The sequence below is a fragment of the Lepisma saccharinum genome, chromosome 1, assembly GCF_977018435.1.
Source record: "Lepisma saccharinum chromosome 1, izLepSacc3.1, whole genome shotgun sequence".
Lineage (NCBI taxonomy): Eukaryota > Metazoa > Arthropoda > Insecta > Zygentoma > Lepismatidae > Lepisma > Lepisma saccharinum.
In genome coordinates, this window is record NC_139229.1 from 85775170 (window position 1) to 85799063 (window position 23894).

Below are 23894 nucleotides of genomic sequence, written 5' to 3' on the forward strand. Positions count from 1 at the left end.
CGGGTAGGTGGGCAAGGCACGTACACAGGAATAAATGTAAAGCAATTTTTGCGTTAGAAAAAACAAGAAAAATAAAATACAAAGTACCAAATATTCCAATCAAAATTCTGGAGGGGGTCTACGAGGCCACAGTTAAGGCAACACTGTTCTATGGCATCGAACTATGGGCCTGGGAGGGAGGGGAAACCGTAAACGTCGTACAGTCTAGATTCCTAAAACAAGGGCTAGGAGTAGGGAGGGGTACGGCAACATGTGGGGCACTTAGGGAAATGGGAAAATTAAGAGAGGAAGTGGATGCCAAAATGAGGAGGATTAAATACTGGGCAAAAATGATCACCATGGAGGGGGGAAATTTGAAGAAACTCTGTGTACAATCACAGATAAGGGGGGGGGGTAATGGGAGGCAATGGGTAGCAAAAATAAAGACGGAATTATACAGTATAGGGCTGGGATGGGTGTGGGAAGAGGGAATAGAGGGGAGAATTGATACGCAGATGCTAGGGGCCATACGTGCCAGGCTGGAAGATATTACCAAACAGAAAATTTTGACAGAATGCGACGCAAAAATATCGTTAACATCGGCGAAAATAGTGGATACGGATCGAGAATGGGGAAGGAGGAACTACGTAGATTTGTGTGGGGCAAAAGAAAGGTCAGGATTGGCCTGGTTCAGACTGGGGGGATGGGCACAAGTTAGACTTAAACGGGAGGACGGGAGCGTAGAATGCCCGTTATGCGGCGAAGACGAGACGAAATTTCACATTCTCCTCCAGTGTAAAGAAACAGGGGAGGCAAGACAAAAATATATCAGGGAAATAAATGAAGATAACATTGAGAATATAATGACAAGCGTTAATAGGAGGGAGAGACCGAGAAGGGGGGAGGCGCAAATAAGGAATCTGGGAACTTCCCTACACTACGCCTGGGTAATGAGATCAAAGAAGCTCAGTGGGGATAGCGAACATGTGTGAAAGGGGGGAGGGGTACTAAATAAATAAATTAATAAATAAATTTGAGAAAATTTAGGAACCACTCAGGTAACAGGGCAAGTATAGGGAAATATTTCAAATGACATAGTGTTTGAGAACTCCCAAGCAGTGGTGAAGGTGGAAGCAGACTAAAAAGGAGGAAGGGTGTAGGGAAAGTACACGAAAATTTTGCACTTGTATGGTATGTATAGCTGTAAAGGCTCATACTGGAAATAAAATTCTATTCTATTCTATTCACTACGCCATCGGAGAGGCAATGGAACGCTTTGAGAAAGAGACGAGTGAAACCATATTTGTCGTAAATTTTAAAAATAAGACAATATTTTGTGGTCACAGTTTCGAACCGTGGGAGAGGCATATATATTTTTTGTCCCATCGTCCATTTCACGAGTTTATAATTCTTCCTCAGCGACACGATTAATACGAGTGGTAGAAGATAAGCGAAGTAAAATAACTGTAACAGAAATAAAAGGAAAAAGCGAAACAAATTTTGACCATAATATTCTGCAGTCACTTCAGTCGTGTTCAAGGAATGCTACCTTTCAATGAGAGCCCTGGTCTCTAACTTGTCTTTTCTCCTTCCTTTGTGCTCTCGATTCCCTCTGTCACGATTGGTCTAAAACTAATTAATTCGACGTTAATTAAACAATCCAAACAACGAAACAATGCACAATCAACTGCTCAACATTCCATTTTTTTCGAATCGGAAAACAATTGAGATGCAGTAAAATGAAGCAAGATGCAGTAATAAACTGGGAATTTGGTACGGTATAGAATTAAATCGGTGAAGATGTTCCATTTGATTGGATTTTTGTTATTTAGTGTCGCTATTCTTTCGCTTTAGGCAAATAGCGACGATGAAGATGAGTAATGAGTGATGATATGATGATATTGATTAACGGACACTCACCAAGAACACCCATGGCCAGGCCGAGATTCGAACCAGGGGCCCACGCTGTCGTAGCGCGCTGTGCTAACCACTCCGCTACGGAGGTCAGTTAGGAGTGGACATTATACCATATTTTGTGTGCGCAATTGGGATCAATCAATGGAATGACTAGGCATATTATATTATTAATATATTCATATCATAATATCACGTCATATTATTCGGCACGAAGTAACATCAGAGACATTCAATCTTGCATTATTGCCTTTCAACTATTTCTTCGACTTCAGGTTAATAACATCAATAAGATAAATTATGGAACAAATGATAATGAATGTAGGATATTGACAGTTATTTCGAATTACCTGACACAAACAACATTAAGCAGACTCGGTGGACAAGCTCATTAAGTGGTCAACCTTCGATCTCTTCACCAAAGTTCCCGGATTTCAGTACCGTCCTTGTCACAGGTGTTTGAGTATTTCGTCATTAATTTCATGTAATGGTCACTCGTCCGCGACTAGGAAGAAAAGTGATGTTACATAACAAAACTAATAAAAATAAACATGATCGAAGAGTACTTATTTCATCTGTCACGAAATCTCCTATAAAACCGGGATATATGTAATATATGTATCTGCACATACTTTTTCGATTTCTATATTTAACTAGCCGAGACCGAGAACGGGAGAGCAATTTTCAATTCGAGAAACCGAGAGACGGAGACACTGTCAGGTCTTGTTTCTTTCTTGACATCTCCCTAATTGAGTTGTTGTTCTGTTTGTTATTGGCTTTGTATTGGCAATTGTCATTATTCTTTCCCTGTAGGTAAACCATAACGACGATATATGATGAAATAAAGCAGATAAAAGGGCAAGAACAAGAAAGTCATGCCTGCCCGGGACTTCAACCCAGAACCTTACGTAACGAGATTTGAAATTCTGAAGAAGGCATCTGTGTTTCGCTTGGCTTTCTCTTTCCTCAACTTCTGTTATTTTATCGTGTACGTATAATTAAAATGGATCTGAGAAAATACGTTGCGATCCATAATTGTGTTGGTTAGATGCTATAAATGTGAACTCCAACATGGAATAAATTATTCCCTTTTGTATGTGGTTGAACATGAAATTTTCTTACACTGTGACAATTTCTTTTTTAGTTTTTCTGCACAGATAAGCTAATCTGGACTGGACCTTCAGTTTAAAATGGCATACGAACTATTACGTGCATCCACCGTATATCGAACCCGGGATCCCTTGATTAAAAGGTGACGACGTTATCATTACGCCATCGAGGAAGCCCCGTGAGAAAATATTATTCACTCGATCTATACAATAATTTATTAAAACATTTACACTTTCGTTTTCTTCTTTCTTTTTTGTTAACTAACCTTCTACGACTCTTCTTTTGTCTTGGAATTTCTTCCATAACCATTAGGAAACAATTCGAACGTTAACTGATATAACTGCAGACGAAACAATACTTACAGACGCTAACGAAATATCTATTCTCGTATAAGCTCACAGGCAACATGTATCTGGTGAGTCATTCACTCTTGCTAACTACGAGCGAAGGTCACTGAACCAAAGGGTGGCAAACAGGCCTCTGCTCTACGAAACTAGGGTTAGCAGACGAGGCCCGTGTTCCTGTTAACAATGACGTACGAAATAAGGAGGAACACAGCTTTCGTATCAAACTAGACGTGTGTTTTGGTCCCGTCATTGCATGTAGAACACTTTCTCGTCGTGGCCTTGAAGGCCTACGTAAAGGCTTCTCTGCAAGAAAGATATCTTACCATTGAGGGGAGGAAAAGTGTGTGTGTGTATCGAGGTCCTTCAACTTTCGTATTCTTCTTCATTTCAGAATGCGTGCTGTATCGTCGATTTAATCCAATCTGGCCGTTCTAGGTTTTAGGTTCTGTTTCTGTTCGGTAATTTAACATTGTCTTCCTGCTTATGTTATTCGCGACGAAGCTTCTGGTTTCGATAATCTGGACAATAACGGGATTGTGTTGGTTGGTTGATTTGGTGCCTTAAGTCCACTTTATGCACAGTAAGACTAATCGGGAATGCACCTACAGTTTAAAGTGGTATCCGAACCACTATGTGCCTACACATTACTTTGCTGCTAGATATTTGCATGCTAAGATGTAGGAAGTGCTACATTTTCAGTGTGTGGAATTAAGATTTATTTCTGATACGAAGAATCGGAGAATGGAGTAGTGAGAAAAGTATCACCTCACATGTTTGAATTATAGACCTCCCCCCCACACACACAGGATATCGGTCGTGGTTTTTATAACGAAATATAACATGGATGAATTGTGTCAAGAAAAACTGGAGCCTATTCACATCCCTACGGAACTTGGAAGAAAGTCCACGTAGAAATTAGAAAGTTCTGTTCCGACAAAATCGGGACGTATAGTAAATGAAAGACACGTGACTTTCCTACATTTCCTGTGTCTGTTGGCTATTGCATGAAAGACGAGTTGCTCCTTGAGACAGACAGAATCACCCGATCACCTAAAGGTGCAATGTGTGTTGCCTACCTTTCCGGCATTATTTACTGCCATTGAAGTCTTATGGGGAAGAACTTTTTTCCACCACTGTACTTAAAACAGCAGGCTCGATTACAATTAGATATATGCTTAGAGTTGTATTTTAACCTTTATCTTTGTAGTTACAGTTTTTCCATAGTTATCTGATGCTGACCGACGACACTTCTATAGTTAGTTTTAACACATTAGCATAATTAAAATAAACATAGATTGAGTTACGATATTATATTTTGCCGACCTCCGTGGCGGAGTGGTTAGCACAGCACACTACAACGCTAGGAGTCCCGGGTTCGAATCCCGGCCTGGGCATGGGTGTTTGTGAGTGTCCCTTCGTCAATTTCATCATATCAGCATCATTCTCATCTTCGCAATTAGCCAAAAGTGGCAGAAAAGCCAAGTAAAATAAAGTCAATCAATCAATCAATCATATTCTATTTCCTCCCCAGTTAATCCAATGCATGATCAGTGTGTACTCACCTCAACGGACATGCTTTCAATCCATCGGCCTTTGTGGCATAAATTGAGACTGTCCACTCCGATGAACCAATCAGGAGAAGGCACTATCCGGGCTGCCAAAGACACCTGAAAATAATATTGATTATTTAACCATTTTTATTGAAGCTTGAGCTATTAATACAACTTGTACTCCAGAAAAATAATCTTCAAGAATATTTGTGTCAAATACTTCATTGGCAGGCACACTGAGGAACGTTTTGATGGGGAGAGGTGGTTAAAGTGCAGAACATTTGAATGCAATTATGAATAGGAAAGATGGAGCGAAATAATTATACTGTTCTATTTTTCTCCCGGAAAATAAAATTGAATAGGGGTGGGAAGCTCTGGCTCCCATCCCACACTTTGGTGCGTCAAGGATATGTGGGGGTTCACACTAGCCTCTTTTTTTTCGCTGCGAACCATGGTATAGGGTTATTCCATAACAAATCAACCAAGTAGTGACGTGGACCTTGTTACGTTCCAACAACTGCGGGGTGTGAGTGGCTCGACACTGTATCTGTAAACAGACACACGCAGTCGCAGGAACTAAGTTAATTTCCCTCAGCTCCTGTAGTCAGCATCGTGGGAACTCCAAAGGTCCGCACTTTAACCATCTCAGGTGGGCAAGAGAAAGACTCGAACCACCGGATATAAGTATTATCTCATTTTATTAAGGTAAGTCAATTTTTGTACATCGGGATAGATAGGAGCGCGAGACTGAGAAACCGAGTAATTGCGGGGTTTTGTATGTGATAACTTCTTAAAGATCCGGCTAAGATCGTTCCTAAGAACTTTACTCAATATAGAAAACCTGCGGGGTGTGTGCGACTCAACACTAGGCCTGTAAACAGACCCACGCAAGCGCGAATACCAAGAAACAACTCCTCTTGCAATGAAATTTTGGCGTATTTATACCCGATTTCTGTACTCTCGAACCCCTGACTACCAAGTTATGAAGACAAAATATTTCTTAAATTGCATTAAAATGTACAGTTTATACATAAGTTGGATTTCATAAATTATCCAAAAGGTTCTGATACATCTTTTTCAGTTAACAAATACTTGTACATCGATAAGTATAAAATTAAAAACTTCCGCCATTAGTTTCTTACATAAAGGTTTGTACATCAGCATCTTTTAAATTTTAATTGGCGTTCATTCGATTACGTCATAACATTTAGTTTATCGGAGCAATCAACTCTACTCTTTTGGTTATAACACATCTTTTAGTTTTCAACTTGGCACCTTATACAATTTTCTTTCTTTCTTTATAAATGATTTAACAAATTTATCAAATTAAGCAAGGTGTACCAACCTTGACGTCATGGATTTCTATCATTTTTCGGTATGTATGCACCTCATGATGAGGTAAGTAGAAATAGCCACAAGGCCCTCAAAATCTTGTTGGGTCGCAGAGTTGAGTTTATTTTTTGGTCCTTATACTACACTGTATTTGTAAGAATGCGAGATATGTGTAGCCTACGTGTGTGTAGTTACTGAGGTAATTTAAAATATAGTGTACATTCGTGCTCTACACATCTAAATTGATAGATGTAAGATGATGAGGCTATTATTTTCTTATTTAAGACCATAAATATGTAACATGGTCAAGGCTTTTATTGGGGGTAGAAAGTAGGGGACTAGGGTGAACAGTTAGGGATGGCAAGGAGGAAAGTAGGGTTGGGGGTGCCAAAAATCCACCTTGCAGGATGAAAATTATATCCTGAGCCGCCCCTGCTGAAAGACACGTTGGATGTTTGAAAAGATGCAATGACAAGTAACAGACGGCTATAATCCCCATTCTAGTAATACCCTCCTCGTAAAATTCGGGCGTGTGTGGAAAATATTCATAGACTTGTGCGTTAGCAAGTCTGACATACCCACTCTCAAATTACCATGGACCACCTACATTGACAACCTATCTCGCATTTAACAACGACTGCTTTTGAGCATGCAGTCTCCTCATAACATGCTGTCGTGCAGTCGTACAAAGGGTCTAAGCAAAGAACAGCCTCCGCGCCTACTTCCAGGCAGCCATCGTCCGGGAAAGAGCCTCATTTGCATAACAATGCAATAAATCCACGATTGTAACTGTTGAGGCAAGGAGGCGTGGCTCAACAATCCGAAGTGTTTATGCACTTATTACAGATCAGACATTCATTACACTCGAGGGAATGTGTAAACCCATAAATAAGTTGAACTGCTATCGAAGTTGTACCAGGAAACGCATGTGAGAGAAGTAGGACACTTCAAGAAAAGATGAAATCTTTGAATGTACGAAGAACATTTACTTTCACTAGTCTTAGTGAAATCTTATCTACAGGGTGTACACGATGAACCTCCGGGGTTTCGACGCAATGTTAAAAATCAGAAAATAAAGTTACGACAATCCAGTCTTTTGTATTTGGTGCCATATACGCTCAAGTGTTTGTTTCTAGTTCGCGCGCGTCATGCTTGGCAGCGCTGTTGTCGCTTTTGTGAAAATGGCGTCTTCTCAAGAGAAAGCACACGCTGTGGTATGGTTTGCGGAGTCAAAAATTAACTGTTACAGTTACTGTGCAGCGTAACGTAACAAAACGTCGCCAACGGACAAGATCATCAGGGCATGGTACAGAAGTTTTCTGGAAACGGGGAGTGTGTTGAAGAAGCCAGGCGGAGGAACGCCACGCGTCTCCAACGAGACAGTTGAGCAAGTTCGTGGCTATCACCTGGCCACCACGTAGCCCAGATATCACTCCTCTGGGGGTATGTTAAGGACGAAGTTGACTCAACGAAGGTACCAAACGTGAATGCTTTGCATGACCGAATTGTTGCTACCATTGATACCATCCCTGACGACTTGGCGTGACTCCCATGGAAGTGTGGTAATTTTTTGTAAGAAACTTTTTGAGTTGTTCTTTGCAATAAAATTACCAAAAAATGTGCAAGTGTGTTCTTTTTAATTTCCCATCACTTCAAAATCTCGGAGGTTTATCGTGTACACCCTGTACTATTTTATTTCCATAGTAGGGTAGGTAGTCTCAAGCACCTGGATCCAGATACTACTACTACTACTAATAATAATAATAATAATAACAGTAGTAGTAGTAGTAGTAGTAGTAGTAGTAGTAGTAGATATAGTAGTTTATTTTTAAGTACTGAGCACAGTATACAACCTAATACCGCGCTAAGTCACATAAAAAGTACAAAAATACAGTGATATAATATGCAAGACGCAGAACAATATTGCGAGATAAGATATTTACATATTCTTGTCTACTATACCTATAATAAATTAATAATCCTTAGCAGATCAATGGAAATGTGCACCACAACGCCTAGTTACTACAATTCATTTTAACACATCATCATTTAAATTATCTATTAGTGCTTTTATTAGTTCGCCAAGCTTGGTTCCGATTTGCTGAAATTAAGGAATTTTGTCTAGTATCATATTTGGTAACATTGTATGCAATAACTCTCATGAAATAGTCGCTATAGATCTTTGATCAGAGCATATTTAGCACAAATTTACTGATAAATTAATCAACAATTGAATTGAGTCTATCGCATGAAAAACGTGGAAAGCAACAGCTTTGCAGAGAAAAATTGTTTTTGGCTTCTAGAGTATAGTAGAGACATCTTTTATTTATTTATTTATTTATTGAGAAAATTTCAGATACCGCATAGGTGGCCATTTTACACTGAAATTGTCAACAATGAAAAACCACAAAATTAATAATAATTTAAAAAATAACAAAATAACACAAAAATGCATAAATAATTTAAATCATTCTGCAAACGACGCAGATGCAGCCTGTAAGTGTAGAAAAGACAAGAGATAAGGAGATGAAAAATTGCGCAACGAGGGAATCCCGTATCGAACTGTAGCTAGGAAGAAGTAAAAGACTGAATTGATTCTAGAGAGCTGAGTGGGACACGCCATGGACCAGACGGAAGAGCAGTATTCTATTATTGAGGAAATGAATTATTTGAAGTATAAGGTGAGGGCTGAGATGTTACTAATTTCGGTGAAACGATACAGTAAACCTAAGAGACGCATGTCCTTTTTTTGTGGTGCCTGTTCCTCAAATGTTAGCTTTTGGTCAAAGGTCTTTGTGAGAAGATACTACTTTGATGTTATTGCCAGAGAAGGAGTAAGATGACTTTTAACAGGTTCTTCTTGAGAGAGATGGTGAGAGTAGTACATTTTTCAGGTTGTAACGTAAGGTCCTATGTCAGACACCAGGAAGTAAATGTTCTAATGTCGTTCTGTAGTAAATGAGTATCATCGAAACTGGAGATTTCTCGAAAATTTTATAGTCATCTGCGAAAAGAAGGTAATTACTAGAGGGAGCTGTGTGATGGTCGGCAAGGTCGTCGGCGAATAATATGAATAAGAGAGGTCCTAGAACACTACCTTGTGGAACTCCAGAGAGGACAGGAAGAAAGTTAGATACAGTTCCTGGAAGAACGACACGTTGTTGGTGATCGCTAAGCTAATCTGTGAGAAGGGTTAGAAATTTGCCATGAATGTTGAATCTATTGCATAATTTGTGAATCAGAAGCCAGTGACTAACAGTATCAAAGGCTTTGGCTAGGTTTATTACATCTAATTGTGAATTATTTGAAATATATTTCATGGCATGTGAGAGAAAATCAGACAGAAGATACCAGGAAGAAAAAAAACAGACGGACGAGTTTTCTGTGCCAAGGAACTTACTGCTTAAATAACAATTTTAGGAGAAAGCAACGTGACTGCTTGTTCTGTTTCTGTGGATTTGGTTTTTGTTGGATAAACGTTGTTCCTGTGATTGATTCCATTTCTTTATGTTTTACGTTTTATTCCATTGCGTTTACTTGTTTATCTTCGCATTTACTTTTGCCTTAGCTAATCTGTCTAAACATATTCTCCTTTCTTTTGGAAATTAATTATTTCCACCCTTTTCTGGTGTAGTTACAATAATTTACGAAACTTAGAGGTTAAACCAATAATATTTTGTGCTTATTTCTATGATAATTTGCATTTGTTTATGTACCGGTTTCCTTCTATCCACAATGTTAGAATAAATTTCCATTTCTATCATGCAAACTTACATAAACTACAGAACACTTTTTCTACAAATAAATTAATAACACACAAATATCCAAATATTGTTTAATTATTACTAAAATAGTATTTACTTAGAGTATGATGTCAGTGATTTACAAATGTTTCGAACAGTCCCGAAACAACTAGTGTGTTTTGACTTCTTTGCCTCGGATTACACGGAACATCGGTTTATGGAGAATCTACTGCAAGCGCCATTTCAATAATTTTCATTGTTTTAATTAGCCACAAGTTGCAGGAAAGTGACGTAAAACAAATAAAAATACAAAAAAAGGCCTTAGTTCCTAACATGACAGTTAATTTCCCTATACAGAAAATTTGCAAAACATTCACTTCCATCTTGCAGTAGGGCTTCCATTATTCTTATATTAATGAAGATGAGAAACCTTTTAAACAAGTTTGCAAAACATGAAAATATTCCAGATTCCTATTATGCAAGAAAAATAGCTCCAAACTATGTTCTCTCCCCCGTATTGGCCGTCAATACTCACCCTAGTGTGATTTCCATCCATAAAGAATATGGCTTCCGACCGCCCCTCTCCCCGGGAGATGGGAGGGGCGTTGAATTCGTCGTACACCCCTCCCTCTCCTTGATTCTGCTCATCCAAGATGTCCGTCTTGCCATTTTCTGCAAATTCCTTTAACCCGGCGGACGCCTTGTCACCCACATGGTACAGCACGAATGAAGGGTTATGAGAGCGGCCTGCAAGAAGAAAAAAAAAACATATACGGTATCTCCACAACTGTCCACAACTGTAGCGTGCTTGTTCCTGACGAGAGTGTTCAAAGGTTCGAAAGTAAATACAATTTAAAATATACAAAACAGTAATTTTGCCTGTAGTATTATATGGATGTGAAACCTGATACCTTACATTAAAAGAGGGACATACGTTAAAAGAAAAATATAAACCTTAGAAAAATATTTAGACCTAGAAGGGATGAGAACACAGGTGAGTGGAGAAGGTTACATAATTTGGGATTGCACAATTTGTATTCCTGTTCAGATATTACTACAATAACTAAATCAAAAAGACTTAGGTTGGCAGGCCAACTGACCTGTTTATTCCCGTTCATTCACTTATTATGCTAGTTCTTGAGTTAACCTTCCAAATTTCTAATATGCAGGGAAAATAACCTTTGACGGTAAGCCTTCTCGCATCTTCCCCTTCATTTGTTCAACTCCAGCCATAAGAAAGCCAGCTTCACTTTGCCCCTCCCTTCCATGCGCGATTACAATGAACAGCACACGCGGTTCTGCGCAGGTCCTTTTGCCTCTGGTCCCACAATAAAAGTAGATATCACATATCTACTTTCTTTCCCCAAGTTCTTTACTGATTTCTTTTTCTCAAAATTTCGGGAGGAGCTGTATCCCCATCAGTTCTCTCCTACATACGCCAGTACTTGGGCCAGAGCTGAAGGTACTGTTAGCAATCTAGTAATAACATATTGCCGTTCTTGAGTGTCCAGGTCTCAGCGAGGTCTCAGTGATAACCTATAAGCTATGCAAAGGTGGTTTCTGCAAGTTAACAAGCATAGGGTGTGAAATGTTGGTGGGCGTCAAAGGCATTGTTTGACAAGGTTTGTCACTTCGCGAGAAGAAAAGAAAACTAGATCAGCCATGGCCAGTCTCGTAAATCAACACTTTTCGGGCGTCATAAACTTGTTCCTCTCTCGTTATTGTTTTCTTCCCCCCACCAATGAATTTCATTCGTTTCAGAAGGTGAGCAGCATTTTGCCTTCATTGTCCTCTCTCAGACATCTAATGACGTCAATTTGTAATCTGTTGACACATCGGCTTGTGAAAGTCAAATGGTTTCAATTGCGGGAATAACAGTTCAAAAGAAAGTTTTGGCGCTTAATTCGTTTCTGGTTTATTCTTTTCGTTCATATTTCTTCGTTGTTTCGTTCGGCCGGCCTGGTCCAGAGGGACACCGGTCGGCCTCTAACCATCGCAACCTGCCGCCTTTAGGGCACCAATAACATGCATACACTTTACACACTTCCCATAAGAACGCCCCACTATTAACTCTAGTTAACACTTGTCAATTTTAGAGACCCCTCTCCCTCCATTAACCTACTCTTGATTGGTAATGTAATACCAAGCTTTCTCTCTTCGAGCATAGATGACAGCACAATATCTCCAATGCTATTGCTTAAAAATTTCACAATAAGCTAAAAATATGATCATTATTCTACCTGATCTCATGGATTGTAAATACTCTCTAAAAGACCGATACGATGTGTAGTTAATTTGATTTGGTAACAATAATAATTATTTACAATTTAAATTCAACTCTTTTAAATGAACTATCTAAATATTTTTATAAGGAAAGTTCGAGGTAGAATACGTTCAGTAAAGCGATTAGTCCGTTATAGCCAATACATAGAGGCACACATTTTTGGTAAATAAAAAAGCAAAATTTCGGTACAAAACCTGAGTCAATTTCGGGTTCAAAAGCGGTAAATAAAATAAAATATCGGTGTTATAGCGGTGAAAAAATGGATGAAAAGTGGTATATAAAAAGACATATTGGTTTTAAAATTGTGAAAATAATCCTAAATTTGATTTAAAAACTACACTTATTCCACAGAATTAACATTTCACTTCTAATAACACATTTATGTAGTTATCAGAGTATTAAGTTTATTTCTGTGTAAAGGAGTCCATTTTTGCTTCTCCAATATTAACAGCAGAATTAATCAATTTTACGGGAATTGCATAACTCTCAGGATAATTCAGACCTCAGAAGGTGTCGCGTCGGTGAATAAACCCTGAATTTCGTGTTTAAGAGTTAATTTCGCTTTTTGCAGTTCATTTCGCATTATTTCGTGACAAAATATGGTCACAAAATGCACCTCACACCTTTCAAAAACATGAAAAATTAACACTACAATGTGTTTTTTCAAATTTCGTTTTTTCGTCAAAAACGAAATATGCATGCCCCTACCAATACAGTAAGGTAGGTTAATACTACAGCGCCTTGAATAACGTAGTGTGGAAAACGACCCAAGAAACTGGTTCCCCGAGACGATGACAAGTAGATGGCAGTGCGATCGACACAGCGGCTAATTTTGTTATGAAAGTAATGCGGCTTAGTTAGTTTTTGGAATATATTGTGTAGATTTGTTTCTCTAGAAAGGCGGTAAGTGAATTGATGGAAACAGTTATATTTGTGGAGTGATTTGCAGTCACGAAATGGCATTAATTTACACAGAAAAGTAACATAAATACGTTTTATGTGCAACGCAACACGAGCATCAACATATCGCATGTGAGGCTGGACGTCAAACGTTGGATTGTGTACACAAGTTTATTTTTGTATACTAATAAAATTGAAATAGTGTCATGAACGAGAAAAAATGTTTCGTGGCGTACATATTATGAAGTCATTTTCCCGAAATGCAGATATTGGAAAGAATTTAATTTCATATTCCATGGAGTTCAAATAGCCGATTAGGCTGTACCTTGTCATCTCTATCAACAAATTGCTTTACATTCGTGTCGATTGGTAAGTAGAACTTTGGTGTTAAGGACTGTGCATTTTTACTCGTGACTTGGCTGTAAAATGTCTACCTTGTACTTGATGAAAATAAACCGCAAATTAATTAAATTAATTAATAATAAAATAAATTAATTAATTAATTAAAATAAACGAGTATTGTCTGTGTGAATTTCCATAAAAATAATATTTGTGACAATGACAATATTAATGAACCTTTCAGGATAATGCATACACAATACTAATTCTCGCAGCAATTGTCATGTTACGTGTTACAATCCATTCCTATGTTTTCTTCCGTATTGTTAATAAAAAACTCAAGGACAGGTCATGATCTACGGTTCATAATATTCTTTAATATTTTCGCGACTACTATACCAAATATCATAACAATTTTCTGATTCAAAGAAATGTTACAAGGAAAAGAATCAGACGTTGCAGCAAAAACCCCATTTACTTCCATTATAAGCAGTCGAACACCAAGCCCCGGTGTCAACACCAGCGCCTCTAGCGGATCATTTTCGAGTGGAACCAGCGAGAGAGAGCAGTACGTTATTCTAGGCGCTGTAGTTAATACTAACCCTATTGTTTTTCCTTTCTCGAAAGGAACGGTAGATACCATAACGAACTTCCCATTCGGTTTGTATATTCCATACCCGTATTTCTAACTTGGGTTAGTGTACTGCAATGCAACATATATTGTCACTAAATAAATAAATAAATCTGAGAAAATTTAGGAATCACTCAGATAACAGTGCAAGTGTAGTGAAAGAATGGAAATGAAAGACGGTGTTTTGTGAACTTTCAAGCAGTGTGAATGTGGAAGTAGACTGAGAGGAGGAAGGTTGTAGGAAAATTGCACTAAAATTTGTCATCCTTGTATGGTATGCACAGCTGTAAAGGCTCATACTTGAAAATAAATTATATTCTATTCTACTAAGTCTTGCGGACCCGGCTAACTTTCTGTAGTTAGGTGGGTATTTTACGCAGAGTTACCAACTAATAAAATTCTGTCCAGGGTGTACTACGTGGAAGTGAGGTTGACAATTGGGTGTACTTCGTGGAAGGAGCACCCCTTACACCCAATTCTAATCAATCTGCAGAAACAAAAGGTCAAGAATTTATGGGACAAAGAAACAAGCAGAATTCGAATCTGTGGTTAGATGCTTCGCTAACCATTCCGCCACAGAGGTCGACGATAGCATCAACCTCAGTGTGCCTTTCCAGTTCAAGCAATGCTCGTGAACGAATATGCATTTCCTTGCACGATATTACGTACATTATTTTCAAACATTAATCGAACGTATTACAAGGGCTAAAACATTGTTGCCATGATCATAAACGAGTCAACTCTTAAACAACTCATCCGTTTCATTGGCTACTGCTTTCTCGTTTACGACTCCAATGAATCACACCAGGGTCCCGAAAGAATGAGCTGGATGAAAGGTAAATCATCTAGGAACACCCTTTTATAGATGGCGCTGTGCGAAAAAGGCGATCGGCAAGTGTTGCTTTGCGTCATTCTCCCTTGCGCAAGGTTACGAGGCACAAGGCTGCCACGGAATTCGGCAATATAAATTTTCGACTTAGGCCGAATCCCACGTACTGCTGTATAATCCACACAATGAACCTCGAAAATAGAGTTGTCGTCCTGCCAACTATTTTTATGCGAGGAGATTGTGCTGTAAAGTGTTGATTCAACCTTCCGGAGCAAAAGTGGCGTTCAGTTTCTGCAATGCAAATACGCAAAAGTATGACTCCCACGCGGAAGATCTGGGTTCGAATCCCGGGATGGGCGATCATCTTTCTCTACCCCTTATGCCTTTACTGCGTCGGGATACTTCAACCCACTGTTTCCATTCTTCTCTGTTCTTGGCCATTTTCTTTTTCTCTTGGAATGTCTTCCCTCTTCTTCTTCCTATTTCTTCCACCATATCCTCATATGTCTTGCTTGGTCTGCCCCTGGACCTTCTTCCCTCTGGTCTTGCCTCCAAGAACTGCTTGGGTTCCCTTTCCTCCTCCATTCTGGTTACATGACCAAACCATTTCATTTGTCTTTTGATGAGGTGGTTCTCAATTGATGTTTGCTCCAGCTCTTTCATTATCCTTTCATTTCGTACTCTGTGTCTTCTCGCTTTTCCTACTATCTTTCGGTAGCATTTCATTTCTACAGTTGTTATCTTACTAAGTTCCTTTTCTTTCATTGGTCAGCTCTCACTTCCGTGCAGAAGTATTGGTTCTATCACTGATTTATATAGCATTTGTAGTTTGGCCCTCGTACCTATTTCTCGATTTCCAAATACTGTCTGGTTCAATTGGTAGTATGAATTATTTGCTTTTGAGACTTCTGGCTCTATTTTCCCATTTTTATGAAGTATTGTTCCAATGTATTCATAGCTTGGGACCTGCTCGAGCTGATTACCATTACAGTTCATGTTTAGGTTTCCTACTTGATCTTCTGTTCTGCTCATCTTCATTACTGTGCTCTTACTTTCATTAACCAACATTTATATTTCCTTTAATGTTTCTGTCCATTCTAGTACCTTTCTTTGCCCTCTGTATTTGCAATGAGCACTATATCATCTGCGTACACAAAAGTTTGACAATACACTGGCCTCATTCTCCACATTCCTTCCTTGGTCTTTTTTGTTCTTCGTTTGCCTATTTATATCACTTCATCCATTCCTGTTATAAAAAGTAATGGGCTCAAACTGTCCCCTTGTCCATCGTAACGGTTTGTGATTTTTCGTTGTTCATACATCGACTTTACTGATCTGAATAGTCTTGGTGGAACCTTCCTCCTTTTTAGTAGTTCGCATATTACTTTCCTTGGTATCATATCGAAAGCAGCTTTCAAATCGAGGAATGCCAAGTTTGCTTCTTTATCTCTGCTCAAATATCTGTCCCATATGGTCCGAATTGTGTATATGTGGTCTTGTGTCTGTCTTCCTGGGCGAAATGCCACTTGCTCCTCTTCAAAGTCTGCTTCTAGGCAGATTTGCAATCTTCTTTCCAATATACTTAAGTAAATTTCCATGACTACCGAAGAGAGGCTTATAGTTTCCACAGTCTGTAGTATTTCCCTTCTTATAAATGTGTATTATGATGTTCTTCTCCCAATCCTTTGGTATCTTTCCTTTGTCCACATTTTGATAAACTATGTGTTTAATTTCATCCTCAGCACGTTCCCTCCATACTTTATATACTCTGGGAATATTTCATGGCATCCTGCTGCTTTTCCATTTCTCATTCTCTTAATCACATCTTTTACTTCTGCTTCTATTATATTTCCTTCCATCTCATCTTCGCCTGCATATACTTCATTAACTTGGTTGGATTCTCCTCATTCTTTTCTGCATAGTACTGTCTCCAAATCCCTAGGACTTTTCCCATTTCCGCTTCCAATTCATTGTTCTTATTCTGTGCACTTCTAATTCTCTCACCGTGTTTTGTATGTTTCAACATTATAGTCCAGGGACATTTGTAATCCCGTGGGTTTTTGAATGAAGGGAATATATGACTACCGGTAACACGTTGCTAGTGTGGTACACAATAATGTACTACCAGGTGTTTTGCCCGCAATTGTGGCAGAAGGCCTGTGTGATGTCATAAATCCAAGATGGCTACCGTTTCATGCACTAACTAAGAAAATCCATCATAACTCCTTTAATAGTGGTTTTGGAAAAATAATATATAGATACATGTTTTGTTCAGAATTGAAAAGGGAACAAAACTGATTCTTAGTTTCTTTCATATCTCGCACTGTTATAGATATATACATATATATAGTGAAATAATTTCGTGCCCTTTCTGCAAGGATTCTATGCATATTTTACACTTTACTTGACATTCTGGCATATAAAGGGGGAAATTACTGCCTGTAATATTTTGTTGATGCCTACTATTGTGGCGTATTGTCTGTGTGACATCATATATCCAAGATGGCTGCCTCTGCAAAAACCCAACAAACTTACAAATGGACAAAATTACTCCTAAAGGAGTTAAGGAGATATGGTAGTTTTTGTTTGTTAATCCTTGCAGAAAAGGGCACGAAATAGTTTCACTAGATATATCTCCATAACAGTGCAAGATATGAAAAAAACTAAGAATGAATGTTGTTCCTTTTTCAATTCTGAACAAAACATTTTTTTTTTCAAAACCACTATTAAAGGAGTTATGATGGAGTTTCTTAGTTAGTGCATGAAGCGGTAGCCATCTAGGATTTATGACGTCACAGAGGCCTTCTGCCACAATTGCGGGCAAAACACCTGGTAGTACATTATTGTGTACCACACTAGCAACATGTTACCGGTAGTCATATATTCCCTTCATTCAAAAACCCACGGACTATAGAAATATTGACATATGGCCCGGGACTATTATCTGTACATAAAAAATAAAATAAAAAGCTGGTTCCTAGAAACCGGGTGTGTCTAAAGTGTTTTTTTTTTCGGAGTGTTGGTTACGGGTTCATTTGATTCTTCCTTACTTGCAACGGTTGACACATGGAAAATTCTATTGATTGATTGATTGAATGTGCAACTTTGGGTGCGTCATCACTTTGGCTGTTTTGCACCCGTCACATTATACGGGGTCCAGCCCCCTTACATTAACTAACATATAAGTAAATAACATACATATAATATCGGAGGACTAAAAATACTCTGACTTGGATTAAAAGCTGAGGCTGTAAAGGGGCACTCAGCAAACATAAGGACAACACACAAGACAACACACAGACTGCATTACAAGGATTATGCAGGCTGTAGGTCCAGACACCAGAGCCTCGTTAGTCTGCCAGATGCAGTCCAGGGTGTACTACGTGTAAGTGAGGTTGACAATTGGGTGTACTACTTGGAAGGATCACCCCTTACACCACACATGGAAGATTTTATTTTAATTGTTATGATCAGTACTAGTTTTCCACCACTTTGCATGTCACGCCAGATATCTCTCACGGTAATCTAGGTGTTTGTTTCTAGAGTACGTAATAGATGACGGTGTTGAGTATATAGACTGGTTTTACTAAACATATCTCGGCTTGTCACTTGTCAGTTCCAATCCTTCTCTTTGTCTGAAAGTGGTGGAGCGTGATGAAAACAGGGAAGAGATGAGAACGAGTGATCCTTGAGTAAGCAGGGCAACGCCTTCAGTGGGACGAGCCCTGCAGGAAGGTAGAGAGAGAGAGCGCGCGGACCTTCCTACAGAGATAAAAAGGGGGGGATACAGAGACGGGAGGCGTCTTTACTGAACCAAGGAGGCGGCGGATTTATTCCGGTGTCGATATCATTAGGCTGTCGACGGTTGGCAACAAGACTAGCTGGGGGGGAAAAAAAGTAATTGGAGTTCAAACAGAAAGCAGTCCACGAATGCAATGTCTGACAATGCTGATCAACACATTTTTCTAGAGGCGTGTAAGAGTACCAACCTCTATTCTACATAGTATAGCTTGGGCTGCATTGTTGCAGACTAACGAGGCTCTGGCGGTTTGGTAACGTCGTCCCCTTGTATTCAAGGAGTTCTGTGTTCGATACACGTAGTGGTTCAGACTCAACTTTAAACTGTAGATCCAGTTCCGATTAGCCTATCTGTGCGCAAGAGTAGACTCAAAAACAAAACTCAAACACTGCCGTTTGGACCCACAGTCAGGATAATGCTCTGTGGAGTCGTCCATGTATGTTTGTGCTGCTCCTTCATCCATTTCATCGTTTCACCATTCATCCCCATCGTCGCGATTAGCCAGAAGTGGAAGAAAAGCGACGTAAAATAAACAAAATTACATTTTTCTGGGTCAGCATTTAATTTCTTCAACGAAGGCCTTTGAACAAATTATTATTGCTACTGTTATTAATCTGACATCGTTACGAGAAAAGGGGAATACCAGAGAAGTATTTTATGGTACATTTATTTAACGAGGAAATTTCACACACACACACACACACACACACACACACACACACACACACAACACGTACTGACCATTTCATACTGAAATCCTCAGTATGAAAAATAAAAATTAAAAACACAAAATTAGAAATAAAAAATAATCCAAGATGGTAAAATTGTATATTATTAGTATTATAATAATTAATAAATAATATATTATTAATTAATTAATTAATGTTATTATTATTATTATTAATTAATGATTCCCATCATCCAACGGACGGCGCTGATAGGGAGACTAAATTTACAAATAACAGGCGGGCAGTTTTTGAAAAATTCCTACTTGATGATCCACACAGAAAAATGAATAGATTCAGCAAAGGTGAGTGGAGGTGCCATGTAGGTTATACAGTAAAACCTCGTTAATCCGAACCCGATAAGCCGGACTTCGCTTATTCCGGCCAGGCAAAAGGCCAAAAAAAAAAAGCAAATGCAAGGTTTTAAATGTGGGTAGAAGTCAACAAGAGAACTTCCCAAGGAAAAGGCAGTCAACCACTGATTAAATTCTGTTTCCCGCAGGCTTTGTACTGTACTGTATAGTGTATTTAGGCCTATGCCCTTTAAATACACCATTATAAACGTGTTTTGTTGCTATAAACGGAGTTTTAATGCACTTTATACTGTTCTTTTAGGTTATTTCAATTAATCAGGACTTTCGTTAAACCGGTCAACTTATCCCCCATTAGGCCGGATTAACGAGGTTTTACTGTATATGTATATTGTATATGTATATCTCTTTGGTGGCAGTTCTGTGGATCTAGTACCATCACTATACTCTATCTCCGGAATCTGTGAAGCAAGGCCGAACATAGCGACAGGGAAGGGGAGAAAATCGAGTGCACAGAGCGAAGCAGTACACGCTGCTCGAAGGCTGATAACTGCAGTCGCTTTCTTCCCCTCCACGCCAATCCCGTTGCGCAGAGACTAGTTTTCTTTCGCTTGCTCTAGAGATACCCGGGACAGAGTATAGATGAACAAGGGCTGATTCCAGAACAGCAAAGTGACTGGAATTTGTCAGAATAAAACGCAAATGATGAGGGAATTACTCATCTCAGGAAAATGAAATCTGTTTAGACCACGAGTACAGTTCAGCTAAACAAAGAAGACAAGAATGAAATTTAAGTCAAGATAAATATGACAACAACCAAAGATCCAACTGAACCTACGTTGACATTTTTTCCTGAGTTTCTCTCACTAAAAAAATCCCAACCCTGTGAAGCTCGCTGCTCGTTATCTCATTAATCCTAGTGCAACGCGGCTTAACTAAGACACTGCCGATCCGGTGCTTGCAGCCTATCTCTCCGTGGGAGCTGATTGGAATGGTTCCAAAGAGTTCAATGCTGTCAAAGGCACCAGGTGCGAGGAGCCCAGTGACCTTGGACACCGCAAGAAAAACAAGATTGACAAGCATCCTCCGTGCATCACAAGTGACCAAGGTTCGACTCCACCCCTTGCGGAACCGCAGCGGCGTATCCGGACGTCCCATCTGGCCTTAACAGTTAATCTCAGCGACCAGTACATGTTATGAAGGTTATTAAATGATTTCATCGTCAGTCAAGAAGCTATTGTAGCCTTCAACCAGGAAGGTGCCTCGAAGGAAAATTATGTGTTAACTATAGAGGAGGAGTACATCTCGAAGCAACTTTGGTATTTGGAAAGAAGATAAGCACATGGTACTTCATAACAAGAGTACAAACATTTCGAAACCTACCATCATACCTATCCTAGCATGCAATCTTGATTGGGGTAATGTTTGAAAGTCGCAAAAAGGAACTATAATTTTAAGTTTGCCGTCCAATTGAATCTAAAGCCCGACCGGACAAAGAATAAACTTGAGGAAACTCGGACCTTTGCCTCCAGTTGTGGGAGTTTCAAAGGGAGGAAAGCGGTGTTGCTACACGCACCCTTCGCTCGCATTTCAGGGAGAGGCGGGGAATCGGAGACCCATTCGCTTGCTACGTGGCGGCAACCAATAGGCTTCGCCTTCCCTGGCCTTGTTGAGGGTGCCGCCTGTTTCGAAAACGACTCGAAACGAAAAATGTGGCAAGGCAGAATTTCTCCTCACCACAGCAAATGGAACAAGCCGATTGGTTCAGCGGTTCATGTGGCTCTCCTGGCTTTCGGCGGAAGAGACAAAAATAGAATTTTGATGCTTGTTCTCTCGCCGAGCAGGCTTTAGAACTCTAACCACTACTCTGCCTCACCCGAACCCCTTCCCCCAAGGAATTCTGTACTCAATGTACTGCCTTTAAGATACAAGAGGCAAAAACAAATTGCCAATCTCCGTTGCGGAGTGGTTACCACAGAGCGCTACGACGCCAGGGGCCCCGGGTTCAAATCCCGTCCTGGGCATGGATGTTCTTTGTGAGTATCCCTTATCAATTTCATCATATCATCGCCCATCCTCATCGTCGCAATTAGCCAAAAGTAACAGAGGGCCTCCCCGATGGCGCAGTGGTAGCGTCGTCGCCTTGTAATCAAGTGGTCCCGGGTTCGATACCCGGTGGAGGCACATAGTGGTTCAGATCCCACTTTAAACTGTAGGATTACTTGGCATAAAGTGGACTTAAAACACCAAATCAACCAACCAACAAAACGTGGCAGAAAAGCGAAATAAAATAAACGAAGTCAATCACGCCCACTTAAATATTCTATTTCATTTTCTAACTTTCTACGATTGTCTTGCCTCTTACCGTAAATGCCTCCCTTTTTTTAGTAGCACGTAGGAATAGTGAAGCACTGGAATACAAAAGTTTTTGCGAACATATCTAGTGTGAAAAATATTCACAGGAAAAATGTATGTGAAGATTGATTGATTAAACCAAAAATTTTGGGTGCGTCAGCACCAAGGCTATTTGCCAGCGTTCCGCTATAGTTGTCTATGTCCCTTACCATAATTAAAATCAACATGCCTCTGGAGTTGAAAATCTCCTTACTCAGATTAAATACTGAGGCTGTAAATGGGGTGCTCAGCGCTCATAAGAACAAAACACAAGACAACACACAACCGCACAGAGGATTATACTGAGCGCAGGTCCAAACGCCAGGGTCTCGTTCGCCTGCATGACTGTTGTTAGGTTACCGGCATGTACGTATTACGTGGAACTGCGGTCGACATTTGGGTGTCATCAGAAACGGTCACCCCTTACACCCCTACATAACAAACGAGAACAAAATATCATTACATGAAAACATGTTTTTTAAGCAAGTCTTCAAAGGGGGCGCACCGGTCAGCCACACACGGACGGAATAAAAATAACTTTTACAGAAAGCATTTAGACATTCCACGAAAAGTGGTCTTACTCCATGTAAATGAGAAAATGAATTAATATCCAAATTATTATTCTTTTTAATTGCATTAAATAATAAATGTTTGTGAATACACATAATTTGCATATTTCACCAACAAAAAATTATTAGCATCTGTAGCCTATATGTTTCACAGACAAATGAAGTAAAACTTTGCTACATTCTTAAAGCGTCACACATATAACAGATTTTCGTTAATGTTTTCATGCACTCATACTAAAGTGTTCTTTTTTTTTCATTTCATAACACACCATAAAGTATTTGGTAATTCTATAAAATCTGTTCATTATGAATATTTTAATCCAATCTCATGTCTAGAACCTTACATTTTGTGTGTGAAATGTCACACACGAAACGCTGGAATACCCCACTTACAGGAATACAGATTAGCAAGACTTCTATGAAATATAGTACGAGGGCGGGCTGAAAAGTAATGCCTCCTATCTTTTTTGTGACGGTGTACAGAAATTTTGGATTTTGAGCAACCATGCATTGTACTCTTCAGACTTTCCCCCTTCTCCATTCCAAGTTTCAAACTTCTATCACCAGGGGATGCTGAACTAGAGCGAGGAAAATGGCAGCATGTAACCATACTATGTCGGTGCACCTGAAACTGCGTGTGGTGACCGAGTTTCTAACTGCAGAAAATGTCCCCCAATTGACATTCATCAGAGAATGAAGGCTTTTATGGCAATGAATGTGTAACGTCAGTTGTTGGGCTGTTCATGCTCACAATGAAAACCCCTGCCGAGAAACTCTTAACTCTCAAGAAGTTCTTTGTCACACACGTTGAGAGTGCTCAAAATCCAAAATGTCTTTATCGTCACAAAAAAATAGGAGGTATTACTTTTCAGCACGCCCTCGTACATGTAATATGTAATGTTACTAGACATTCAAAGTATTTCGTAGAATCATTTCTACTTCCTCGTAACTTTGAAGGGGCGTTTTCCCTCCTTCGTGCAACCCTTAAATCCAGTCTGAATGCTTTGTGCTACATCTTTATTTTAACAATGTTGCCTTTCCTTTAAAAAGAAGAAGAGGTAAAAAGCAAGCGCAGAAGTTTTAATACCGTGGTGATGCATGAAATATGCTGATACGTTGCTAGCAGCATTACTTCCGT

General features: G+C 39.4%; 1 protein-coding gene across 1 annotated transcript in view; it reads right to left on the reverse strand.

Annotated features, from left to right (window-relative positions):
- The window catches only part of LOC145997309 (spondin-2-like), a 68351-nt gene that overhangs the window by 26059 nt on the left and 18398 nt on the right, over positions 1-23894 (reverse strand). The window contains exons 2-3 of the mRNA XM_083134213.1: positions 10511-10722; positions 4913-5017 (exon numbers count right to left, since the gene is read on the reverse strand). Coding sequence (XP_082990339.1) covers positions 4913-5017; positions 10511-10722 — 317 coding nt within the window. The remainder of the gene's footprint in view (positions 1-4912; positions 5018-10510; positions 10723-23894) is intronic.